The sequence below is a fragment of the Accipiter gentilis genome, chromosome 4 (assembly GCF_929443795.1).
Source record: "Accipiter gentilis chromosome 4, bAccGen1.1, whole genome shotgun sequence".
Taxonomy (NCBI): Eukaryota; Metazoa; Chordata; class Aves; order Accipitriformes; family Accipitridae; genus Astur; species Astur gentilis.
The window spans coordinates 26,458,240-26,484,701 of record NC_064883.1 but is presented as its reverse complement, the minus strand read 5'-3'; the positions used below and the strand labels follow the sequence as shown (position 1 = coordinate 26,484,701).

Below are 26,462 nucleotides of genomic sequence, written 5' to 3'. Positions count from 1 at the left end.
AAAATCACCTCATAAATCCTATGATGCCACAGGATTGGAGAGACAAGAAAACAGAATAACTTTTTTCTTCCTAGGGTCAGTACTGAAATTAAAGTTGTGGTCTTCTCAGCCATGCAGCCAGCTCTCAAGGACAGCCAGTGCTAAATTAAAATATTAGAAGAGCATCATATTCCTCATATGAGGAGCAGACCCCACTCTGTGTTCCTGTCCCAGAAGTTATCAGATAATGGCATGCTAACCTTATTGTTTGCCTTCAACGTTCCCTCACCACCAAATGAACTTTGTTGCTGCTCCTCTGAAGTTAGGGTCAGAGGACAGCGGGGACAGAGATCTGTTTGCACTATTTGCCATTTAGTGTTACATATAACTAGTGCACTCATTGAAGTAAAATGCCAACCATGTGAAAATTCCATCGTTCAAGTCCTGCAGCCATGGAGTCTGATGTAATTTTTTGCCTAAATGAGAGAATTTAGCCATTTTTCAGTCCCAAGCTAGACAGAATGAACACCATCCATCACACAGGGATGCAAAACCATCTCTCTGCAGCAAGGTGCAGCACAAGCAAGTAAGGCTTAGAGAAAGGATTATCAGCCTAGGGTATGGCAATGCAAAGTGGCACAGTCTAATTTATGGGTTAACAAGTGTGTGGAGAGACCTTTAAGTAGGGAAGCAATACAAACTGCTCAGAGTATCTAAGACCCAGTGGGCAAAGGTGGCCAAATAATGGCAAGAAATTAAATAGCTTTAATACACTACAGGGCTTTCACAGATAAGTGCCATTAGGTCACACATACTTCATTTTCTAAAAGATCAATTACAAAAGTCCTGTCACTGTATAAAGATTGCAGCTTTTACTCTTTGGCTTCTAAAGGATAAATAAATAAATAAATAAGTCTGGACAACTCAGAAATTATACAAGAAACAAACAAAAACTGCCAATATTATTATTTCTTAACAAATCCCGTGATTTCTTGAGACTTGTTGCATGTAGTTTTGGAGTCAGTTGCATGGTAAATCTTGATTCATGAAGGCAGGGGTACAAGCCTGTTATTGCCAGTATTGAAAAAGCCTGAACACTGTACCAGTGTGAATCTATTGCTTATTCAGTATGTAAACTGGAGTAGGAAATATATATTCCAACATCACCAAAGAAAAACTAAAATTTCACATTCCTACTTTCTCCAATTGCACTGACAAAAATCACTTTGAAGAATATAGTAAACTAGTGTCAGGCAAAACACTGCAGCGTTTGCTCCTCATAAAGAGGAGGTTTCCAGCCAAAGCAAAATTTGGCTGCTACATTCATGTCCTTATTACTATAATTATTACTATATATATTATAATTATTACTATAATGTTTTTCTGACATCTGCTGACCTATAATCAGTGCTTGGATGCTAATAATGACATGGGATGTGATACTGTACATCTAATCAGTGCTTCAGAAAACCAAACAAAAAGACCAAGTGAGAAGCAAAAGAAAGAATTCCACATCAAACTAACATGGAATGAAAGTTTGGATACTCAGGTGTTCCCATTACCCAATACATTTTTTATATGCAGTAAAAAAAATTTATATATATTAAATGAGATACTACCAAAAATAAATTCCTAAATCACAACTGTATTTCAGACAATTGCTGTGACACATCCCTTTTCTGGGAGCCCCGAGAGCAAAGGTGCTCCTAGAGCTCTTAGAGCTTCTTTTCACATGACGCAGAAACATGTGCAGTTGGTGTTGATGAGACAGAGTACAAAGCTCCCTTAGCGATCCTTCCCTTTCTTGCTAAAGTCTTTGGACATAGGTCTTTATTTGTGTGTGGAGAAGCACAGGCAACATAAACACCAGCTTGCTTGAATCCTGGAGCCCAAACAACACTGTTGTGATTTCAGCCCCGCAGTGATTTGAACCAGGGTGGAGGCTTCCTGGCTATAGAAATCATCCCAATGTATTAAAAATTATCACCACCCTCAAAGACAAAAAGGCATAAAGAAGGAAACATAGTTCTTAAAACTGCTGGAGACCAGGTGCAGAAATTGATTCTCAGGTCCTTTCACACAGCCAATACTTGAAAGAACTAGGATTGAAACTGGATCTCCTGAAAATTGGTTTGGTGACTATCTTACAACTGCAGGATGAAATTATATGTTGCAGTCTTAATTATTTGAAGTCTTTAAGTCAGTCTTTTAAAATACACGTATACTCAGGCCTTAACAATACAGCACTGAAGTTGCGAACTCCCAAGGAACCCTAGGAACTCACGCTCTCTTACTCAGCTGCCCACCACAGAGCTTTTGAGGTTAGTTTGATGATGGGTAGATGCTTCTGACACAGATATTGCTAAATCTGCCTTCCAATTTTTAAACTAGCCTGTACAGCCCTGTTATCCCTTGGCTACTCTGAAGAAAGACGCTGAGACGCTGGACAGAGTGGTTTAGTGCTCTTTGTCCCCTGTAAACAGATTTGCAAGACTGACACGAGCTGCAGGAAGACCAAAGCAAGAGAACATACTATCAGCACCTCCAACAGTACAATTACTTTGTTAGACTGACCAGCTAGCTTCCTAAACTTACCACATCAGCAAGCTTTTGGAGTTACATTTGCTTGGTCTCTCTGAACCAGCTCTTCTGGCCACCAGTTCTACCACTGTTTCAAGTAAGGAGCTGGGATCCTCTTGTAGTCATAAGTATGTTTGAGTTATGGCCTACGTCGTCCTTTAAGGAGGACCATTACTCTATAGTTTCACTATGTAGGCCCGGTTACTTTGTATAAATGATGCATGCTTTGCTAATGACTATACGCTTGAAGAAGGAGCTAAAGACTGATAAAAAGGAAACATCCTGCCCCAGAAGGCGCCAAAGGCAGATGATTACCAAAGCAGCATGAAGGGGAAAGGGAAAGGCGGCAGGGGGAGACCGCGACCACCGATTCAATTCAAAGCTGGAAGAACTTGCCCTCCTCCCTCCCCCCCCCGCCCCCCCCAGGAGCATCCTTGCTAATTTACATAGCAAGCAAGGCTAATTTAAATATAACTAACCAATAGTAGATGAGATGGTGACTACCAACCAATGAACGTAAATTTAGGTAGGTTTTTTTACTAATCATGTGACAGAATAAATATGTTATAGTTCTTTGGTGTGGTGTGCTAGCTTTGTGGAATCATCACCTAGCACCTATCTTTGCGCAAACATGAAATAAATAAATACCTTGGCTCTGTGTGTAAGACTGGCTTATTGCACACCATGTATCAACCCCACTTATGGGACAACACTCCCACTATGTTTCCCAGCTTCAGATGCCAGAGCCCTGCTCATTTCTGCTGTCAAAGGTTGCTTCCTCTTCTCCTGTCAGTGGGTGGTGGCACAGCCCGCCCCGCTCCCCCCCCTTTTTTTAAATATCCCTAGATTTTTCTTAATTACATTAAATTTCTGGATTAGCGTTAAACTGCTTTTGCTAGTTAAAAACCTGATACATAATGATAAAATTTTACTAATCATTATCACACCAACTTTGTAATGACACATGCATTAGTCACATAACTGAAATTATTTCACCTTCAGGAGCCAACAGGATCTAAACACGGTACATGAGCATAACTTAATTACAGGATTAGGGAATGGGTTGTCTGATGTGCATGACATGCCTGTATCCCTTCAGGGGAATGCTTGAAGGGCTCAAACACAGTGCTATGATGCTTCATTTTCAATCCTCCACTACACAGGGGCCACAGTGGTTTTAAAAACCAATGACCAGCCATCCTCTCGATATTTAAAACCATGCTGCAAGGTTTGCACAGACTGCAAAGGAGTACAGCAGGGTCACGTAAGTACCTGTACCTATCCCAGTATCGTTATAGAAAAATTCTAGAGTGAAATCCATAGTTAAACGGCCATGCTATAAAGGCTGTGCAGAAGCCAGCAGGTTAGACACACACCTGTGATGCTAAGAAACTGCTCTCGTTGGGACAGCTGGAGCAGAAACAGCAAAGTTATGATACAGCCTGTGCCCACAGACAGCACTACTGGTGACACTGCAAGCCAAGGCTCCTGGACAAAGCCCTGTTGGGATGCTCTCCAGGCAGCAGAAACTGTGGCATTCATTTTAGAGTCTAGCATGCATGATTTAAGCATCTTTTCAGATCGTGGCAGAAAGGGACTTGCAAGGCCAGAACATGCCAAAAAATGTGGATTGCCTGTGGACCTGTCTACTTCTCTTACATCTCCAGCCACAGACTTTGGGCAACACCCTTCCCTTGCACTGCTCCTGCAGTGACTGAGCAGTGTTGGAGGGCTCATTCATCACCTCTCAAGATGGACAAAACACTTTTCTCCACAGTATTGCACAACAAGACCTGAAAGGAGCGGTTTAAGTTATACAGTGGTTATACTGGAGTTAGTACTCCAGCACCCTACAGCCACGTGCATCTACTATATAATATTTCATAAATTTTAGGTATGCACTCTTTGACTTTGAAAGAGAAGTACATTCTGAACCTCACTGCTGTATTGGTTACTGATCTTTGTATTTACAGCATAAATTTATTCATTGCCAATGTATAAGTGTTTGTTCTTTACATCAAATATCTCCTCATCTCTGTTTTTTCTGCCTAAATATATTTATAGAAAGCTATTACATCTTCTTCCAGGCTTTATTTTGTGAGACTAAAGAAACTTATCCTACCTTACAGAGGATAAGTTGTCCCTTTTCATCCCAAACAGGCTTCGTTTGCACCTGTTGCAATGTGAATGAAGCTTTATTGCAAATGAATGATCAGAACTTTATGCAATATTTTATGCTCAGTTACACCAGCGTATTTCCTTCTCGCTGCTGAAAAAGCTGGTTCTCATATCTTTTAGTAGCACATTCACTTTTTCCACATCTGTCGCACATTTTTAAGGTCCAGCCTTTCTGCAGTAAGGAGGCAGATAAGTGTTTTTCAGCTTAGAAGCAGAAATTTTGGCTATCAGTCACTAAATGTGTGAATTTTAACTTTGCATTATTTCATGCCTTTTTCATATTCCACCATCTAACTATTTTTTACATGATTTTCTAGTCCTCCTCTGACACAAATTGAAAGGAATCATCAGTACAACAGCAGAATTTACTGACATACTCCCACTTTTTATGACAAGTTTATTATGGAAATACTAAAAAAGACCAGTCCCAAAGCCAATTTATAAGAATTTCTATTTGCTTGGAGGGAAGCTACTCCTACTTTCTCTGTCACAGTCTTGCCGTGTCCATTACAATTCTTCTGTTAGTAACCCTTTTCCCTAGCTAAACTAACAACTTCCATGTGATACCATACCAAATGCCTTTGGGAAGAAAAGTAAAATAAGACCTACGACAAACCCCTTTCACTAAAAAGTAAAATAATAATCTTCCCTTTCTCAAAAATTCCATCACCTAGATCTGAAAAAAAAAAAAAAAAAAAAAAAAAGAAAAAAACCAATGGTAAATCATTATGTCAGTATGTAATTGAAATATTAAAATTATTGTTTCAAAATGTGTTCTAAAGCCTAAGATTATAATTGCCTGAATCACTGTTTTTCTCATTTTGAAAAATGAGATACATGACAAAATTTCATGTAGTACCAAATAAAAAAAACTGATTCTTTTTTCCTAGAGAAACACTGAAAATCAAAGGGTGAAAAGTTGAAAGCTACTTTTTTTTTCTTGAATGAATACATTTTCCTAATTTAGTCAAGTCGGGGGGGGGGGGGGGGGGGGGGAAGAAAAAACGTGTTTCTTACAAAAGCATCTGTAAAACAAACACCACCACCCCACACCCCCATTAAAATACAGATTGAGCCTGGACTGATATTCAGTTGAGAATGTTTTTGATTCGTGTTATCATTATGGGGTGAAAAGGGAAGGGGATTTCTTTGCTAAAACTGTTGGATAAACTTATGAGGGATCTTTTTGAGTACCTATGTTTAAAAAGGCTCCTCTTTCAAGAAAGCGCTTTGTATAATTTGCTTCAACATCTGTGGGCCTGCTGAGTTCCTCCTTTATTCACATTTCACTAGACCTATAATTAAACCCTCTTCAAAAATGCATCACTTCAGGTGTCCTAATGAAGAATCCTGAGGAAGCTGGTAATAGTTTACTGAGGGAGAGCAACAAAGCTGCTTCGCTACTTACAACTATTTCTTGCAAGATCCATTCTCTTCAGCAGATGGAGGGCTGCAGTAAAAGACAGAGACTCAGGGCTGAAGAGGTCATAAAACTCTCAAAAGCAGGAAATTACATAGGCATATCTGCCAATGCGGTCTATTTATGAAAAGTCATTAGGCGTTCCCAGTCTCTTCAGTTCCTGCTTCCCCAAATAAGAGAACAGTGTTTTAAGAGCAGTAAACTCAAATCATCTTGTTTTAATTTAGGCTTATTCTTGCTACGTGCTTTTATATGCTCAGCATATAACTCATGCCAAACACTAAAAGTATCCACCTGCTACAGAGAAACCAATTAGATGTACAAGCAAGCAGGGGATTTTCTCCCTTGAAACTTGATCCTGCAGCCCACGGAGAGTCTTGAAGCAGTAAATACCCGCTACAGTATTGTTACCACATGATTCGGCTTGTGTTTCAACATGAGCCTTAGCCCCCAGTTCTAACGACCTTTGAAGGCCCTGTGTTATTATGCCACAGCCGTCAGACTCGGAGAGAAGTTACCCGCCTCCCAAGGGCTGCATCACACATCAGTTGGCCGGACCACACTGTGGACCCTTCTTTCTCCTGGGTTGGAAAGCTCCGTGAGCCTCACGCGCCTTCTTCCTCTTGGGCTCCAGACAGCCACTGTGAGCTGCTGGACCTGGGCTACTCCATCAGCAACAGCTATGAGCCTTAATAGGCAAATTGTTACTGGAGCCACTGGGATTTTTGCAGAGTAAGGAAAGCAAATTTTGACTAACGTCTATAGCAGTGCACAATGATCGCCAGTATGCAAAGTTGCTTGCATAAGGACTAGCAAAAGACCAGTGATCAGAAGAACCCTGATATCCTTGTGAAGTCACTTTATTTGAATGCGCTATAAGGCACTATTAGAAACAGTATGAGGTACTAATTGAAGTGAAAAGTTGGAAAGTAAACTTCAAGAAAAGATAATTACTAGATGTTCTTTGCAGTCTTCTACTGATTTATCACTTTGATTTGTACTGAGTATGAAAAAGATGACAAAATACTGAAAGCAGTAATTAAGCCAGGATAAAGAGGGTTGTGCTTTCCTGAATGCATCACATTGTATCAATAAATGAAAGCAAAACTTGGAGTGGAGTACACTCTTAGAACAGTAAAAGGAATAGTACCTCTGGGAAGTAAATACAGTAACTATTGAAAACAACATCTTTGTTATAGAGACCGTGAAAACCAATGTATAAATAGGCAAATAAAGAATGAAGACAAAGAAAATGTACTGTATAACTGATATGGGGCCTTGTATTTAAATATATCTCCATATACACACAAGCATATATACATGTACCTACATACTCACCTTCTATGTGTACATTTATACAAGAGGTTACACACTGATGACAAAATGACTGGCAACTGTGCACCAGTCAAAATGGGTTCATAAATATTATCAACACATAAATTCATAATGTCCCACAGCATCTTCTAAATATTTCTAATTTTTTTTTTGCATCCTTCCGACACACTTGTGACATTTTACATTTCCTTAAATAATATTTAGCAGCAGGAAACAAAGACAACTAGGATCATAAGACCTGGCAACCCCTTGTACATACAGCTCTGCTTCCCAGACCAGCAGCTTCCCCAGGCCAATGAGAGACGCAGAGCTGAGCTCTTGAGGAATCGATGGGAAATGTTCTTCAAGAAACATATATTCAAATGTCCTGTGAGTACATGGGACTACTGATCAGAAGTCATCATGTGCCTAGACTGACTATTATCTTTTCTATTTACTTTGATTTCAAGGCTAAATGGCTGGAATTCAATTTGCTCCCAACTGAAAGGCTTACTAAGCTGCAAAACCTCCACATTACCTGGTTTTATTAAAAGTGAATAGAAAATAAACTCGCCCAAACTAAATGCAAAATATAACCTTGTATACTGCATATCTAGAAGTGCTTAAGCAGATTTTGGGCATTTAGCTCCCACTGACGTCAGTGCTAAATACCTAAGAGGAAGCATTTAGGGAACTGTACAGTAACAGTCACAGAACTGCATGGTATAACTAAGTTAATTTCATTTTATTAACTAAATTCTCGTCTTTTCAGTTTTGCTAAGAGGGTTCCAAATGTATTGTGGTCATTGTAAAGCCAGACATTCCAAGCTAAATTGAGCACATGTTTCATGGAAGTTGTTCAGCAAAGGATTTGAAAACTTTTTATATATTTTTTTTCCTATAAATCTGCTCTAAATATTCAGACAATTGTATATCTTTCAGAATTGAGACAATAATTTTACTTGATAACTTGATTAAATTTCCAAACCAGGTAATTGTTCTTTAGAGAAAAGAAAAACATCCAGCTGATGCGTTTCATTTATAGCAGACCTTAAAATAAATCATACAGGTCATTAATTTTATATTGCAAAAGGCCTATAAATTAGGCTACATGCTCAGTTGCATATATTGCTCAAGAAAATTAACAGTTCTCATTTGGCTGCCTTTTCTTGCTTATCATGTCTTTGAGAACAACTCTTCAGCAAGTTGGTATATCTTTTTCAAGGTAAGCTGGGCTGATGAATGATTTATATATTTATTTCTAGGCTATACACTGTACAACCTTCAGATAAAGGAAAGAATCCAAAAAGTTGTTGTGTTGGGCTCCACATCCTAAAGCATATGGGGTTCTTCTAGCACCAGAGCTTAAATTTTGGAGTACCACTGCTGCTGGTAGGTCCCAAAGCCAAGCTCAGTCACAACAAGTCTGGTTTTTGCTACCTGTGAATATGTAGTGTAATGCAGTGAAAGACCAGGCACATTTTATGCATAGGCCAGAAGAAGTGTTAGGGAGTCACATACTTTTTCCATTGTCTTTACACACTGAGGCGGAAGAACTCATGCTCTTAGTGAAATGCATCTGAAGGGACCATTTGGAAAAATGTCTTAGCAATGTATCTATCATTGGGCTATGGCATTTCTCCAGATTTGTCCTCTTCTAAGGAGATTTCTAGGGCCTTCATTATCTCCTTCACACAGATGCAAGAGATGCTGAACATAAGCCTAGACCTTTCTAGGCTTTCACTTCTCTGACAAGCCTTTGCTCCAGGACAGCGGGGATCTCTGCCTGTTCCTTTGGCCTCACATAACTTCCACTTCTACTTCTTGCTCATAGCATTGAAGGAAAAATTAAAAAGTAAAAAGATGAGAAAGAAGAGAACAGAATTGCAGGAGGGTTTTCAAAAATCTAAAATTACAAGTAAATAGAATCCACAACTAAATTAATAACTACACATGGAGGTGGGTTTTTTCGGGTTTTTTGGGGATTTGTTTTTTTGGTGGATTTTTTGGGGGGTGGGTTTTTTGTTATTGCTGTTGGGTTTGGGGGGGCGGGGTCTAAATTGTTGGTATATTAGTATTCCCGTGGCAGCAAAACAGATTCCCTAATTCCTTTAAGAGACTGCAGCTCTACTCAGCAGTAAGCTTGAATGGCATCTTGCAGCAACAGAGAGAGAAAAAACCCAGTCTTGGATTGCCAAATATTTAAATTGAAGTTAAAGAGCTGTTGGCAGGATGGTAGAGTTCTGACAGAAATTGTAAAGAGGCTATTGGCTTGTGTTTCAGTGAGTAGTTGTATATTCAATTTTACGTCTGTAGTTCCATCACTATGAAGTATACAGTGTCTGTTCTGAAGGTTAAACGTGAAAACACAAATTAGAACTGTGCGATTTTTTTTCTTGTGCCTACACCAAATTTGCTGTGTGTGATCGTGGCAAATCATTCAGTACTCCAGTGCTCCACTGGCAAAATGAAAATAAATAATAGCAGTTATTAGACATGGCAGTTTTGTGGCTAAATCCATCAGTCTTTACAATGTACTTTAATATATGGTGATGATGAAACCTATAGAAAAGCTTATAAACAGTTATTTTAAAATTCAAAGCCATCCATTCTAAATCCACAAATGCTAAATAAAATATATTACAGCATAAATGTCAAGAGGGATGGGAGGGAGACAAAGCACATGACATGACTTTAAATCATGATATGCACATGGGATTTCTCAGTGAGTTTGTAGAAAAATGGCTATTATTCTTCAAATGCCATTTGGCTGGATAAATATGAACAGCAGGAATACCTATAGTTCAATGGACTTCCTACTAATACCTTGGCAGGTGATTATCAAAATCCCTAAGTGAGTAAGAGCAGAGACGCCTTGTTAGTGATAAAAAGAGCAAGTTGAGGGGGATGAGCATCTCTGAACCAGAAACATGTTTTAGGATTCCTGAGAAAGATGAAGACTGGAACAATTTGCCTTGGCAAACAAAGATAAATGATCTACCATGCCAGTTAACAAGTTAAGGAAATACAGCCCGCAATTGCAGAGGGATGCACAGTGAGAGCACAACACATTTACGTTCAGCATCCCATTTATAATGAAGCCATTATTTTGGGTTATATCTTAGTGCTTTCTGCTGTGATTTTCAGTGCCACAATGATGGTCAGAGGATACTCTGTCAAGCTACAAGTTAAACCACTATTGCCACAGTACAGCTGTAAATATACAGAAAATTACCATAGGGCCAAACAAACTCAGCCTGTACTTATCTTTATCATCGTTATTCATTTTTTTTTCCTCTTTCCCCCTCAGAAAAACATGTTTGTAGGCGTGTATAAACAACCGGATCTTTGAAGAAGTGCTACAGACCAGAAGGGTCCCACTCTGCCTTCCTGGCCTGTCCTCCCCCCATCCTTCAATGCCTTGCTAAAACAGGTGTTCAGGACTGAAAAAGGAAGCATTGCTCCTGAATGCCTAGAAGCATAGCCCTGCACAGACCTGGACAAAAAGTCTTTTTATTCCTTGGACATTTTTTACAAGGCAGCCATTGATAAGAGCAGTCACCTGGCAGAGAGATATAGGTTGGGAAGCCTTCTTTTCCAGTTTACCTGTCCTATATAATTAAGAAGTTTCTGACATTCCTTAAACTGTGCAACAGACAGTTCCTCCTTTCTGTGATTTTCAGAGTACAGAATCAGAGAAAGTATCTTTTTTTTTTTTTAACTTCTTTTTAAAGACTAAAAAAGAAACTGAATTAGAATAGAAAATGCACTATTTTCCCCTAAGAGGACACTGCTTCCCTACAGAGCTTCTGAAAATACCCTTTCCTGTCTCCACTCTCTGGCTCCCTATGGATTTAAATTAAAGGAGCAGAATATTTGTCCTCAAAGTAGCCTATTTTTTTTAATCCACCTGGATGTTTTGATCTCTTTCCTCTAGACTTCCAGGCTGAATACCCCCAGAGAATTAATATGGCTGCTGAAATGTATAGAGTGAACTGAATCAGGCCTTTCATTCCTGGCCAGCAAATGTTCTGATAGCTCTCACAGTCAGCCCATGGACTCTGCTCTGCTTGCTCCTCTTTTTCCCATTTCAAGAGCCTCAATCACTCTGAAAGCCAATGCACTTCCCTTACCCTTAAAATTAAGCAAATTACATTATCACAACTTATAAGTAGATACTACAAATATAAACATCAGCAATGAAACAGGCAACTAGAACCTTCCAGCCTCCAAACCCCAAATACCTTCAAAGAGTATAATGAGCAAATTTGGGAAATGCAGTACATTTTCAGTACTATGGTAAAGATCAGCCCCATTCATTCTCTTCCTAGGAGTGTACAAGCCATGCTTACTGCCCATGGGAAAGTGGTATCTAGCTGCACTGTGACCAAAGATCCCACACTGCAATATTTCACATACACTAAGGGTTGTTGAGCACAGTACAGAATTAGAGGGAAGGCTTTGTGGGCTGAAGGCTCTTTTCAAATTGGCCCAAACTGCACTTACAGGAGTAAACTGTGGCTGTGTTGAAGTATGTAAGGGCAGAATTTAACCTCTTTTTTCCTAAATTCTAGATATAAAAGGCCCTATAAGCATTTTAGGAACACCTACCAGCATGTTTCAGCACGAGTCAGTTCGGTGAAGACTTTACATAAGCATTTCTCTTCAAGCACACACTTCAGTTGTGTTTTTAAGTGCTGTGCCAAATTGAGACTTGCAACGGTAACAACCATTGTTCTTTTTATAATGAATTGACATCTTTCCTCTCTTTTCCTTCTACTTTATGGAAAACCTCAAAATGGATTTGAGTTCTACTTAAAAGTTGAAAAGACTTTCCCTAGATGTCCGAATAATAGATTATTGGGAAAAAAGGGTCAACTGGCTGGCTCTACAATTGTATCAGCATCAGACTCAAAGACTCTCAGATAATGAGAGAGATGAAGTTAAAATTGCAGTGGATTTATGATGATCAATAAAACACGATTGTGTCAGTGCAAGGCATAACCAAACACTAGATAATCTCCCTGGCCACAGAGTTTTTAAATTTCAGTAGGAATGCTGGCTTGGTATGCACCCTCCCTAAGCTGTGCCATAAACCAGCAGAAGAGGGATAAAATAATGATATTCAATTATAGGCATGCGAGGGTCGAGGCTAAAGCTAAAAGAGTTGTTTTTATGTTACAGCCTACACTAATTACAGCAAACTTCTGCAGATAAAGCTAGACATAACTTCCGAACCTGAAGACCTCACCTTCAGTTTATTATCTCTGCCTGCCTGGGGAAAAAAATGTGATTCATCAACATCTCTGGGTCATCCCTTGAAGCTAACAGCAATTTGTTTGTGTAAAGAGTAGAACAATAAACCATAAATTTGCATTCAAGAAGCAGCATGTAATAAGTGTTTACACTTAAATTTGATGTGAGCTGTGTGTGCTTGCTGCTTCTCAAGCTCGGGCCACATTTCAGTCACTTGGAGACAGATCATAAAATCTAAGCAAATATTTAGTTTCTGCATCTCCTAAGTGTGTCTTGCACATTCTCCTCTCCCCTCCCCCCCCCAACAAAAAATTTAAAATAAAATCCCAACACCCAGCTCTTAAAGGGGAATGCAACAAGCATACATCAGAGGATAGATTAGTCTCTATAGTCCTCTGCTGTTATCCACAACAATATGGGGAGGTGGCAGTCAGTTTTTTCTGCCGGCTGAAAGATCCTTCTCTCCTGAAACTTCTTCAGGATCTGCAACAAGGCTGCAAACCTTACTGTTGCTGTTGCAAATGGCCTGGGACTTCTGGGCCAAGTTAATTCCAAGGTCCAAGATCAGAGAAAAATCTTAGACATCTACATCTTTTTCAGTCCACCCACCTGTAGGACACCACTTGTAAACATTGCTACTGTTAAGCAAACATTCAAGCACAGTTCTAAATAAGGGAAATTTTCCATAACTGGAGCCTAGGGATGCATCCCCAAATATTCCAAAGCATAAAGTCTGGTTTGGGTGGGGTTTTTTGTTGTTTGTTTCTTGTATTGTTTTGCTTGGGGTTCCCCCCCACCCCCGATGGCTTTATTAGTCTGGAAAGGGTAACTTCAATTTCTTTTCAAATTTGGTGAAGGGAGAGAAACTCATACAGTTTGCAAGCTAAGTATATCAGCTTTTTAAAATCCAGCTTTTTAAACTTATCACTATTTTTGCAGAACAAACAAAACCCACCATCGGTGATAAAACAGCAGATGCTAAAAAGCACTGATTGTATTAGAAAATCTATCAGTTCTGTTTCCAGCCAGATACGTACTCTGCAGGAAACTTCAGCATGATTTATAGCATCAGAGGCACAGCACTGTACATAGACTCTGTATAGATACATGTGTTATACAGCATTTGTCAGTAATCTTTCTGCTTAAAAGTTCATGAAGGTACTCTTCCAGTAAAGGCTGCTATTATATTTGTGCAGTAAAGTAATAATATTCTACATCTTGCAATGCTCATTTTCTGAGGAGGGCAAACTTTTTAAACAGTCAAAGAATTCATGTCAGCAGTGCTGCAAACTGATTGCTTTGGAAATCTTTCTTCTGACTAGTTATTACTGAATCTGGATTGTTATTCTCAAAGTTTAATTACAGGAAAAATAATTTTACAGTTTGTAAAACACCATTGTTCTCTCCAAGAACTCGTGGCAAACCCAAAAAGATTTGGACATAGTCCTTCCAAATTGTCAAAGTGCCAACCAGCAGAAATCTAGACCCAGTATTTGTCTATTCTTCACACACTTGTGTTTAGGAAAGAAACTTATTACTTTAGACTATAAAATGTGACAGTTTGGGATCTGCTGTATAAACAGCTGGGACACCTATTCCTCTGTGGTTGCAAGCCTGAGCAAGGAGAGGAACATCAGAAATGGAAAAATCTATGGCAGTCCCAAACTAAGACTTTTTGTCTCTGCACTGATCAGAGCCCTTAGTCAACTCTAACCTGGAATTTTTTCCAGACAAACACAGAATAGTTGATCAGAGCTCTGACGGGGATTTAAAAGCTTAGATTAGGGAATTCAAGGATGAGAATGAAGAGAGAAATTACAGCCTTGAATTTGGTGAAGCAGGGGGAAACTCAAAAGATAACTGGGCTATTGCAGAAAAAACCAATTCATATACTCTGAGACACGAATGATGCATTTTTAACTTTGGCAAATTAGTCACTTATTCAAAACCACCTTCCTATTTGTAAAGTTAGCATATTACCTTACAAGGTCTTCCAAGAATAAGAATACTAATGAATATAAAGTGCATAGCTATGATGTTTATGGGGATAATTGAGAAAACTGTAAGACAATTGTGGCCTGCAAACAGCAATGGAAGAGTAGAGCATACAAATTGCCTGCTGACGAGTGATGGGAATCAAAAGTCTGGGGTTGAACTTCAGAGAGTACCTAAACAAAGTTAGGAACACAACTGCATTCAAGCTTGCAGTACAACACAAGGCTAAAGGATTAAAATTAGTCCAAGGAACTGAAATAACATAAATTCATATCCAGGGAAAACAAACAAACAAACAAACAAAACCCCAAACAAAACCACTCCCCCCCCCCCCCCCCCCCCCCCCCAAGTAAGTACAAAGTTTGACTTTGTACTGGTGTGACAGAACTGCCAATCCTCAGTCACCTCAGCTGAGGCAGAGTATAAACCTGCCTCCTTTTAAACAGTAGACCACTTTTCAGGATGTATACATAGCTAGCTCGAGAGGCTGACAAAAGATAATGGTAGTTTCTTCTCCATTCAGGCTGACAAGTTTACTAGAGGAAGAGCCATTTTGCAGGTCATTTATGCTATTCTAGAAAATGGCTTTGAATTGAAACAAAATCAGTGTTACCAATTTGGCAATAAATGGCCATTAATCATGCATGAAATAATACAGCGGCTGAAAAAGCTGAGTATATTAAGTCAAAAAACAAACAGAAAAACAGGCTAAGCAAAAAGAGATAAACACAAGCTTTCAAACAAAGAATACTAAAAGTAAAAATTCTTTGCTACTGTAGAAACTTAAACTGTTGTCAATGCCCGCGTTATCTTCTGTGGGACATTATACTTGGGGCTGCTGCTATTTTACCACATGCCTGAAGATTGTTATGGGGACGAGCATTACTGATGGCCTGTGGTGCGTGGGGGCATGTGGAACAGACATCCATGACACAACTGCTTCTTATCCCCGGTGAAGACTTGATGACCTAGGTCGTCCCTTCCAGCTATGCGGTCCTAGGAAAAAAATTGTCAGGACAACTTACTAGAATTATTATTATTTTATTTGTGCATTGGAAAGATGGAAATGCCTCCAACATCTTGCAGCATTAGAAACGAAATTAGAAGGTTTAGAAAAGGTAAATACATTAACATTAGCAAAATTGGAAGCAATTGTTTTTGCTTGGCTTGATGTTTAATAGCAGAAAGACCCCTTTGGTTTTCTGTGGTTGAATGTGAATATGAAAAGCTGTGTACTTCCACAGTGTACAACTATACATTTCAATTATTAAGTCTTGCATAATTTGCATGATAAACTAAAAAGCATTGCATTGCATGTACTTTATTCATAAAAACTGTTTTTAAAGAAGATTAATAACAGATGTAATAAAAAGTAAATGGAAACCAGAACTGATGATGATCTATAATGATGATTCAACCTATCCATTTTCTTTGTTTTGAGACTACAACTTAGATCAGCATACATATGTTTAAATAGGAACCAGTAATAAATTGTGTTGATATTGAGGTCAGGTTTCTGCAATACACCAAACGCTAAGCTTCTAGTCCATAAATGCCTTCACTGCAAATAAACCATAAATCTATTATCTTTACAGCAGCTGCAATCTGGAAAATGTGCTCTCTTTTAATTTAGTTGCCTTATGAATATCATATTAACCAAGAAGCAACCTGAATGAGAAATATGCTATAAAGTAAAAAAAAAAAAAAACACAACAAAAAACCAAACACAAAGAACCCCCACAAAACCAACAAAAAACCAAAACCAACCAAACAACAAAAACTAGCTGGATGATCAAGACAACTGTTTTTTCAGCCATTCCCCCTTTTCCTGTCATCAAATAAAAGTAAGGTTTCTACAAGATAAAATGGTGTGTTCTTATAGGGCTTACAGTATGTAGCCAAATTCTCAACAATGGTAAGTCTCAATGAGAGATGACTAGAAAGTTAATTTCCCGCCCTAAGTCAAAATTTTGATCTTATTCTGATTAAAAGTAAATAGTCAATGTTTGCTGTAGCATATGAAATGAAAAATGTGTATATATACACACATACAAACTGCAGAACAAATTGCTTTTCAATTATGCTTATACATCCTAATATAATAATTGTAATCTAAAAGTCAAAATGAAAAATGAGAAATTTTATCATCATCAAAATAAGAAACTCAAAATTACTTGTTTTGACACTTCCCAGCTGAAATATTTGACAAGAGCATGTCAACTTTGACATAATTTTCCAATGTCAGCTAGTTGTTTCTTTGAACATTTTTTGACTAAGGATATATAACACCTGGTAGTATTAAACAGAAGTCAAGTATTCTACTTTTCCAGAGCTTTTACATTGTTCTAAGAGGATTTATAATGCTCAGTGGTTTAAAAATACCACATTCACTCTCCTCATTTTATTTTCACCTCCCCTACCTCTTCCAAAATGTAGTCTTTTCTCTCTATATCTCTCTCTTTTTTAAATATCAGTTGACTAACAAGAGCAGGCGTGACCCATCTGACCTAGAGCACGGCTACATGAACTACTGGAATAGTGCAAGTGAGGAGGAAGCAATCTCCAAAGCAGGCAGGAAGGGCAACGAGGAGACGAAGGATGGGAGAGAAGAGCCTAGCAACTCTGAAACCTGTCCTGCCATGAAAGGATTCCTAACAGAGGGCCTTTGGGTTTATATCCCAGCGTGACTGAGGTTGAAATGCAAATACATGCTGTCTGCCTTGCAAATGCAAAAGGAGAGTCACATACACCCACGCAGGAAAGCAGAAACATGCAGCTGGAGAATATCATAGAGCAACTATAGTAATAAAGACTCATGCTGGCTCCCAATTCTCTATGCAGGCCAAGACCGCGTTTTCCAATAGATTTTTAGTTCAGCTGCTGACTCATCAAAAGAGGAACCTGCACAGTGATGAACTCCCCTCTCTTTAACACTTCACCCTTCAGAAGACACTGAAATTACAATGGATGATACTTGCCTTTTACAATCAGCGTACTAACAACTCTTGTGAAGTGAAAAGCTGTAATTATTCAGCCCAGATGCAGTATTGCCCATTTAATTAATATTTGCAGGATTCACATTATGACCAAAGGGCTGGGGGGGGGGGGGGGGGGGGGAGGGGGAGTAATGCTTGAATAGAAGAAAAAATTAAATATGATTCAAAGTGCTTATTACTGGATAACCACTGCATCCTATTCTGCTACATCTGTTAAATGCAGATGAAACTTCCAAGAGAGTCTGCCCTATTAACTACAGCAGTTAAGGAAAGCTGCAGTAAAAACTATAAATGGCATTGCATCCCTGTAACATAAGCAGCCCTTTGACACAGTTCAAATGCATCTATAAAGAAAAGGACCAGAGCAATGGAAAGGTTTGTACGTTCCATTTGTGGAACTCTCCCTGTTCAAGTCAAGGATTTTTCACTCAATAAAATGGCATGGGATAAGAGATGCTTGCCTAAAGCCCCCCAAAAGTCACTATGAGAATATCTTAAAAGACAAAAAAAATTTATCTGCTTATAATGGAACCTAGTAAGGACAAACTCTGATTTTAAATGCCTTATTTCATGACATAAGAACTCTAACACAAGCAGCATTTTAAATGTCTTTACCTTGTCTGCAGCCACAGAAAGTGTATGTTAAAATCACATTAAAGCCACATATATCATTGACAAAGGAGAGACAGAGGCCTCAAGCTAAGAGAGCACTTGAATTCATGCTTGTATTTTATCTAGCTACGCAGTTTGAGGTGAACCCTTGTGTACTTAAAGCTAGCCACACAGAATGATTCAAGTTAGCTGGGTGAGACCTTGAAAGGTCACACTGTCCAGCCATTTGCTCCAAGGCAGGAACAGCTGCCTTTCTGGACAGAATGACATTTTGGACATATGTTTATCTAACTGTTTCAGTGATGAAGACTGCTCAGAGATAATCTACTACCCTAGCCTGAACATTTAGAAGTCTGCCTTGCTACAATTTAAGTCATTACTTGTTGAGGGCAAGTTATTCTCTTCTTCTCTGTGGAAGCCTTTTACACACTTGAAGATTGTTACCGTGTCATCTCTTAGTTTCATTCTCTCTAGCACTGTTCTTTCCTTTATTTCTTCATATGACACTCCTCAATTTGTCCACATTATTTCTTGAAATACGGTGCTTGAAACTGAAGAGAATATTCTTGTTGGGATATTACCATTGTCAGGTAGAGCCGATGCATCACTCCTGTGATGTCTTGCCTCGTATCTATCTTCATATTAACCCTTACATTTATCTTGATCACCCCATCGAGATGTTTGCTACTTTTGAAACTGTGTGTTCAACAAGCGTCAAGCCCGACCCTGGATCTGGCCTAAGAACCTGTTCCATTTGCCCGTTTCAGAAGAGAAAAAGGTTGGGCCAAATCCGACTTGAAAACACCCTCCTACACGCTGCCTTTTGGTGGAGGGAGAAGAAAATGTTACACAAGCTCTTTCAAACCCAGAATTTACAAGGACACTTAGCACAACTGATTGCTCAATGTTGACAGCAAGGAGTGCTAATTGAAGCTATGTTTATTAGTTGGATGAGGAAAACGAAAAGAGGAGGAAGCGGAGGAAGTGTTCCATGATGAGACACAGCACCCAGCACTCTCAAACATTACCTCAGGGCACTGTTTTATGCTCATTTGTCAGAAGCCACAAACAAAAACAAAACCCACATGAACTTAGCGTGGCTTCTCTGCATACTTCTCCATGGAAAGTAATCTCCTGGGTTCTTCCAGTTCCTGCTGTGATTATGCAATTCTCCAGTTTAGTAAATATGACATCTGCCAATTGCACTGCATTAACACTCCCACCTCAGCCCTCATCAAACCTAGTAGTTGGATATAATTTCACACTGCTGGCAAGCTTGCAACATTTCCTTGTACTGGATGAGAAACAGTCCCATCAAATTACCTTTTGTTCACTCTGTAGAGAGTCCCCAGCACACGCTTACCTTAACTACTGCCTTCTTAAATCGTTTTGGTATCAATTTTCCTTAGGAAGCATGAACCACACCAGGAATTCAAAATACACTCACACGAGTAACCCCAGCTGTATTCTCAGTCTAAGAGACTGTGGCCTAAATAAGTTCTGAAACTGGGGCTGCTACAGAGCTTTCTTTTTGGCAGTGCTTTCAAGGTTACCAGCAGCAGAACTGCTCAGTACTTCAGACCCTCCAATGAAACCACGGTGACGTTTATCAAAAACAGAGTGAAATGATGCTTTTATTTTTATTTCTCTTAAGAAATTTTTATCTCCTTTGTGGAGAAAACCAGTAGGATTCAACCGAGCATGTTTCTTGTGTGCTAGCCATCTTTAGCATAATTCAAAGCAAAGCAGCTTTCCAGGCATCACTGCACAGTAGTCCTGCAGGAGACAAAAGCTTCAGGTCCAAACCTCCATGTCCTGAGGTCTGTGCAGGTACAGGGACCTGCTGCACTGCTCCACTGAAAATGTGCCAAAAAGTCCATAATGAAAATGCTAACACACCATAGATGTGCAACTATTTTCCTCAGTGGGTCTCTCTCATCACCTGACATGATGAATTTCCTCATCTGCCTCCTTCATGGTCTCAGGAGTCTCTTCCCCTAGAGGAAACAGCCCTCCCGAACTGATTTTTTTTTTTTGAGGAATCTGGTATGCAGCAAGGCAGTAGATGTTGTCCCAGCATTTTGCTCTAAATGGCCAGGGTGTGTTGCTAATAACAGAACCAAGGAATTTTTCAAGCTGTAAAGACCTTTCCTCATTTTCTACATTTGTTTACAGTGTAGAGACCTAGTTTTACCGTTATTTATCATCAACTCCAAGTTAAGTGTCAGACAAAACCTAGCATCTGAGTCAAGTGTTTGCTGGGTTTTAAGTGCCTGCGTGAGGATGTAAACTCTGAAGAGGAATATTTACAGCCAAACAAAAACAGTGTTTTCCCCAAGGGGATTTTTAAACCTTCAGTGAACTGTGAGCATTGATCTTACTCTAAATTTGTGGAAATGAGTTTCTGTGAAGCTGGATTTAATACCTAAATCAACCTTATCATAGTCTTAATTTACCCCCTATTTACTAGCAATATTTCAAACCACCCTTTCAGAGGAAATTACAATGACAAAAAGCACGAAAAATAAAAGGAAGAACCAGAATGAAAGTTAAAAAAAAGATGACTTCTTTGGAGGGAATTCTTAGTAAAATACATCTGATATGTAAATAGGATTTACTCTCAAATGTCACTGGGATACTCTAGCCCAATTTTCCCCATTTACATATCATGTGCAGAAAAAAAATAAATGTAACTTTGAACGCAAAGAGAAAAAATACCTGACATGCATGTTGTCTAATACCGTATTTCTTTTGATACTTCTAAGATAAAAGCTGAAGGTCGTAATGTGTCGTGAGGAGAGTTTGTGTTTGGTTGTGGGTTTTTTTGTTTTTGTTTTTGTTTTTTTTTTTTTTAAACAGAGTAAAGCTCAGGCAATACAGCAAATGTGACTGTTTCAGCAGTAGATAAATGCTAGATAAACACTCCTTAACAGTAGTTTATCCCATAAAAATAATTCTCCCCCTCTCTGAATGCTGATGCCTGCAGACAGCAGCAGTCCAACGACTATAGAGGATACCAGCATTCTGGAATATGCTCTGGCAGAAGAGAAATTACAACAGCAGCCTGCTAATTCTGACTGATGGTGTTTGCGAAAGAAGGTAACATTTTCCAAGGCTTCTCGCGGCAGCGCTTCAACAAGCGGCGAGCCCTCACTCAGAACGGCCGGGGGAGCCTTGTTTGCTGCGCCAGCTTCCCGGGGACCGCGCGCTTCGGTTCCCGTGCTCGGCTCGGTCGCCCTGGAAGGCACATGCCCACAAACCTTCCCCTCGAGGACCTTCCTCCTCGGCTGATGGCGAGGACGAAGCCCCGACCCGGCGGCGGCGGCGGCGGCGGCGGAGGAGGAGGAGGAGGGGTGGTGGGGGTGGGGCGGCGGCCGGGGCAGCGCCGCGTGCCGCGCGGCTGCCGCTGCGCCCCCTAGCGGGGAGAGCCCCGCCCGCCGCGCCCCCGGCTCACGCGCCCCGCGGGTTTAACAGCCCCCGGGGGCGGGCGGGCGAGTGCCGGCGTGGCTTGGGAACGGTTCGGCTTGGATCGATCCCGCCCGGTTTTACCCGGCAAGGCAGTTCGGAGGGGCCGACCAAAAAAACCGTGCCTGTGCGGGTTTTTTCCGTCTCGGTTGGGATCACGGCACATCCCTTTGGGAGCGTCCTCGGAAATCCTCTCCTGGCTCCGGCTCTGCCAGGGCATACTAAACGTTTCCATTTCTTGATACTGTTATTTCACTCGGTTTCAATAGGGCGTTTTGTTACCGAGTATTCGAAGAACATCTCAAAACAGCCTCCCTTTGAGAAGTTGCAGCTACTTCAAAGATTTATTTTTTTACTTCAATGCTTTAAAGGTTTTACCTCAGCTGATCTACAGGCGCACAGTAGATGCTAAATACAGTAAAACTTGGAAACGGCACTCTTTCTTGACTCACAGAACCTGAAGTCGAATTTCCCTGGCTTTACATAATTATTCTCCTCTTACTGATTAGACACGGTCCCCCGCTGCATTCGCCCCCCCCCCCCCCCCAAAGAAGAGCAGTATTAAAAACAAAACAAAACCAGGAATGATGAAAACGTGTTAAATGCTTTTTACATTTACGACTCTGATTATGTTAATGACATTTAATTATTGCTGTCATAATACAGACTTTTTTAACCAAGAGGGAAGGAAAAGACACCAAAGTTACAAACATCTAGCTGTCAAAACTGACATCACGTTGTCCATCTTACTAGTTAAGGCAAACAGCCACTTGCTATATTTTCTTCAGAATGTATTAAATATCAAAACAATATTTGCCTGATTATAAACTCCTTGATACTTCTTATCATATTCAGGAAGACACAGGACATTAATAAATGATTTATGGATAAGCAAGCTGTTGGTATATCTTCTATTTAGCACCTCCTGGTGCAGACACTGATGACTACTACAGCTTAATAGCCTAAATCAGTGACGTGTGGTGATTATTTGCCCACTGGTGAGTTATATTTCATTTTAGTCAGCACTAGCATTTTCTTTTCTGGATACAATGGCTGGAAGATTAATAAACTTTGTGGGCTCAGTCCACTGCCACGCAACACAGTACTTTCTCTAATCTCACCACCGCACTTTATTTTTCCTTCTAACTAACATTAACAACCACCGACATTTGTTGCCTACAGCGCCGAGAGCAGCAACATGAATTTTGCAGCAGTACGTGAAAAGTCTCCTCCCGGTTCTTCCCTTTGGCCCCAAGTGACATGTGAGCCCCAGCAACCTGCTGAGCTACCTTGTCATTTAGCAGTTCCCAAACTCGGTGGCAGGCCCCTGCCTGGGAAAATCCCCGCTCTGTCTGGCTCATGATCTCACCGGACATTTCAAAAAACTCCCCAGTCTCTCTCGTTCGGGTCAGTTACGCTGTGACCACAAAACTCTTCACATTTGTATCAAACCTTTCAGAAAAGGAAGAAGGGGCAGTTCTGTTGCACCAGGGAAGCCAGTGGACATGTTTCATCCGATAACAGTCTGGCTGGTTATTTCGAACACAAAGGCACAGCTTTTGAAAATATCTATAAGCTGGAAGCCGCTGCAGCGAGGTCCCCGGACACACAAAACCCGCGCCTTTCCTCACTTACGCCTTAAATACCTACCCGCAAACGCGCCAAGGTTTCCTTTACCAGCTTTCCCCTCCACAGCACAGGAATGCGGGATACAGAAGGCTTTAGTGATCAAAAGGGAACCCCACGCTGTGGGAACCGGCGGCCCACGAGAAAGCACTACAGGTGCTGTGTGTCACGCATTAACAGGTGTCTCCGAGAAGGACGGACAGGAGGACCCCAACGCTCCCGCAAGCGAACGCAGTCAACCGAGCGAGCCTCTCGCTCCTAACGAACAGGTCCCACCGCCCCGGGGGGCTTCTTCCATTATCTTGCTCCTTCTCCCAACGCCTGGTTTCCAGGGAAGGCTGCGAGCTACTGACTTCCGCGGGGGAGGAGGCTGCCCGCTAGCTCTCCCAGGCAGGGTCGGCAGGGAAACTTTGCCTCCCCTTCCACGGCTGGCTGCCGGGAGAGCAGCGGGGCCCCGCCGCGGGCGAGCGGGGGGAGGTCCCCGGGGAGAAGGGGGGGGTGGCCCGCCGCTCCCCGCTGCCTCGGGCTCCCGGGGGCGCCGGTGTCTCCCTCCCTCCCTTCCCGGCGCTGGAGCGCAGCCCTTCGCCTGCAGGAGCGTCTCGTACGTGGCGGGGCAGGAGGCTCCGGGGACCCAGCGAAGGGGCTGGCGAGGAAAACGGCACCGGCTGCCCGTGATCGTGGGGCAGCTGTGTTAAAGAGGAAAGTCCCGAATTCTCATTGAAATGAAAAAAATGAAGTAATGGAGAGCTCTTCCCGGAGAAGCCGGGGGAGAAGCCGGGACCGCGGCCACCCCGGGCCTCCCTCGGGAGCGGGGGGAGCCAACCCCCAAACGGTGTTTACCCCCCTCCGGGTCCTCGGCCCGCGGAGCTGCCGGCGGAGCCCACGCCGCGCCGGTGCTGCGGGAAGGCGGCCCGGCTCCCCCGACCCCGGCCTTCCCCCGCCCCGCCCCGGCCCGGCCCGGCCCGGCCGCCCTGCCCCGGGCTCCGCGGCGCTGCCCCGGGCCGGCCCCGCCCGGCAGGTACCGGCCTCGCTTACCGCGGGTCTGCCTCGGCGTCTCCCCGCCGGCCAGCTGGCAGCGCTCGCTCAGGCACTGGAAAAGTAATAGAAATCCAGCGGCTAGTTTGCTTCTCCGCAGCCTCGCCATAGCACGGAGCCTGCCGAGACAACTCTCCGAGGTGCGGAGTGCGCGCCGCTCCTCGTCGGCGGTGGGAAAGTCCGGGGCGGGCGGCGGCGAGCAGCCCTAGCAGGCGCCGAGTCGCCCTGTCCTCGGACCGGCGCTCATACAGCGGGGCGGCAGGGACGAGCCACCGGGGCTGAAGGCTCTGCACCGGTTCTGGGGGGCGGCGAAGGCGGGAGGGGCTGGGGGGTCCGTCCCCCCAACTTGCACGGCCGCGCCGCTCTCAGTCCAGCGGCATCACCGCCGGGAAAAACAAGCTCAGCCTCGCCTGCGAAGTGCCCAACTCTTCCCTCCTCGCAGCCTGCTGATAGATTTTAGGAGAGCCACTGAGATCCTCCCTTCCTGGCTTGCCCCCACCCAGCTCCCTTCCCCCGCAGGGTGAGGCAGGGTGCCTTAGGGACGGAGCCTCCCCTCGGTACACCGCTACCGACAAAACCCCTCCAAGGGAAACGAGCCGGGAAATCTTCCAGCCGGAGCCGGCGGGCCGGCCCCGAGCCCCGGGGGGAGCAGGAGCAGGACGCGGAGGGCGGGCAGATGCGCCGCGGGGGAGGATGTGCGGGCGGTGGGAAGGCAGGCGGAGACGAACAAGTTCTCCTTCTCTTTCGGGGCGGTTTCCGCGGCCGTTTCCGCGGCCGGCGGGGCTAGCGCGGGGCCGAGGGCGGCCACGGGAGGCGGGCGCTCCCCCGGCCCACAGCGCGCCCCCCCCCCCCCCCCCTCCGCCGTGCGCGCCCGCGCTGTCGCCGCCGCCCGCCGCGCAAGGGCGGGCGGGGGGATCGCCCGGGGCCGGGTCCCGGCCGCCCCTCTCGCCTTTCCCCCCCGCCCCCCTCCGCAGGAGCGCGGTGGGGCGCAGGCGCCGGGGCTGCACCGTCCCTCCCGCCACTGACGGCGATGGAGCCCGCCCGCGACCGCGCTGCGCTCCGCGGGCCCCCGCTCCGCCGCGGCGGGGAGGTCCCGGGGGGGTGCTGCCTCTCCGGGGCACCGGGCTACGGCGCAGCTCGCTGCCCCGGTAGCGCCGGGAACCTACAGTGCACGGCGGGACGCTGCGGCCGATGCTCGCCCCCCTGCGCGGCCGCGGAGCGGCACGGTGTGTGCGTGGGGGGAGGATGGCGGGCGGCGCGGGGAGCTCCGCGGGACGGCGGGAGCCCGGCCCACCCACCGTCGTCCGGTTATTCGAAAGTTGCTTCGTGAAGATGCGTCCGTTTCGCGGAGTGACAAACTAAAGCGACCCCCAAATCCCCCTTCCCTGTCCCCCCTCCCGCAATCTTCCCGGTGCTTCTGGGGAAACCGGCCTCCCTTCACCCTCCCCCCCCCCCCCCCCCTTTATATTCTATTTATCTCTTCGCAAATCGAAGGGTTGTTTACGTACATTCATCACTTCAAAAGTGCGAGGACTGGGGGCTCTCTCTCTCCTGCAGAAAATGATCTACGCGCTTAATTAAACGCACCATGAATAATCCCGTCCCCTACATTAATCTGGGACGGGCGGCGCGGAGGCAGGAGCTAGCAGAGGGCACATCAGTCAAGCCCAGGCAAGCGAATGGGGGCACCGGGGAGCGGGCGGCGGCTTTCTACCAGTTCAGCAAACTGTGGCGCTGGTAATCAGTTGCGCTCCATGTAGAGAAAGAACCATGAATGCACCAGCTTCTCAACCCTTGCTACAAAATAATTAAATTAATTAGGACAACAATTAAATTAATCAAATAAATAGGTCTACGGAATGTCAAACATAGCAGATAACTAATACTTAATCACAAAAGAACAACCAGTAACGAGACTGTGTTTTCCCTTAATTTACCACTGTTTCTGAGATTAAGAATTCATCAGCTCCATTGTAATTGTCCTGCTCTTTAATCTTTGATGTGCT

General features: G+C 43.1%; 1 protein-coding gene across 1 annotated transcript in view; it reads right to left on the bottom strand.

Moving 5' to 3' along the window:
• PLXDC2 (plexin domain containing 2) overlaps window positions 1-25,298 on the bottom strand; it is a 282,191-nt gene extending 256,893 nt beyond the window's left edge. Inside the window, exon 1 of the mRNA XM_049798209.1 lies at window positions 24,457-25,298. Within this exon, the coding sequence (XP_049654166.1) occupies window positions 24,457-24,565 (109 nt within the window). The 5' untranslated portion in view covers window positions 24,566-25,298. The remainder of the gene's footprint in view (window positions 1-24,456) is intronic.
• Between the last annotated feature and the right edge of the window lie 1,164 nt (window positions 25,299-26,462).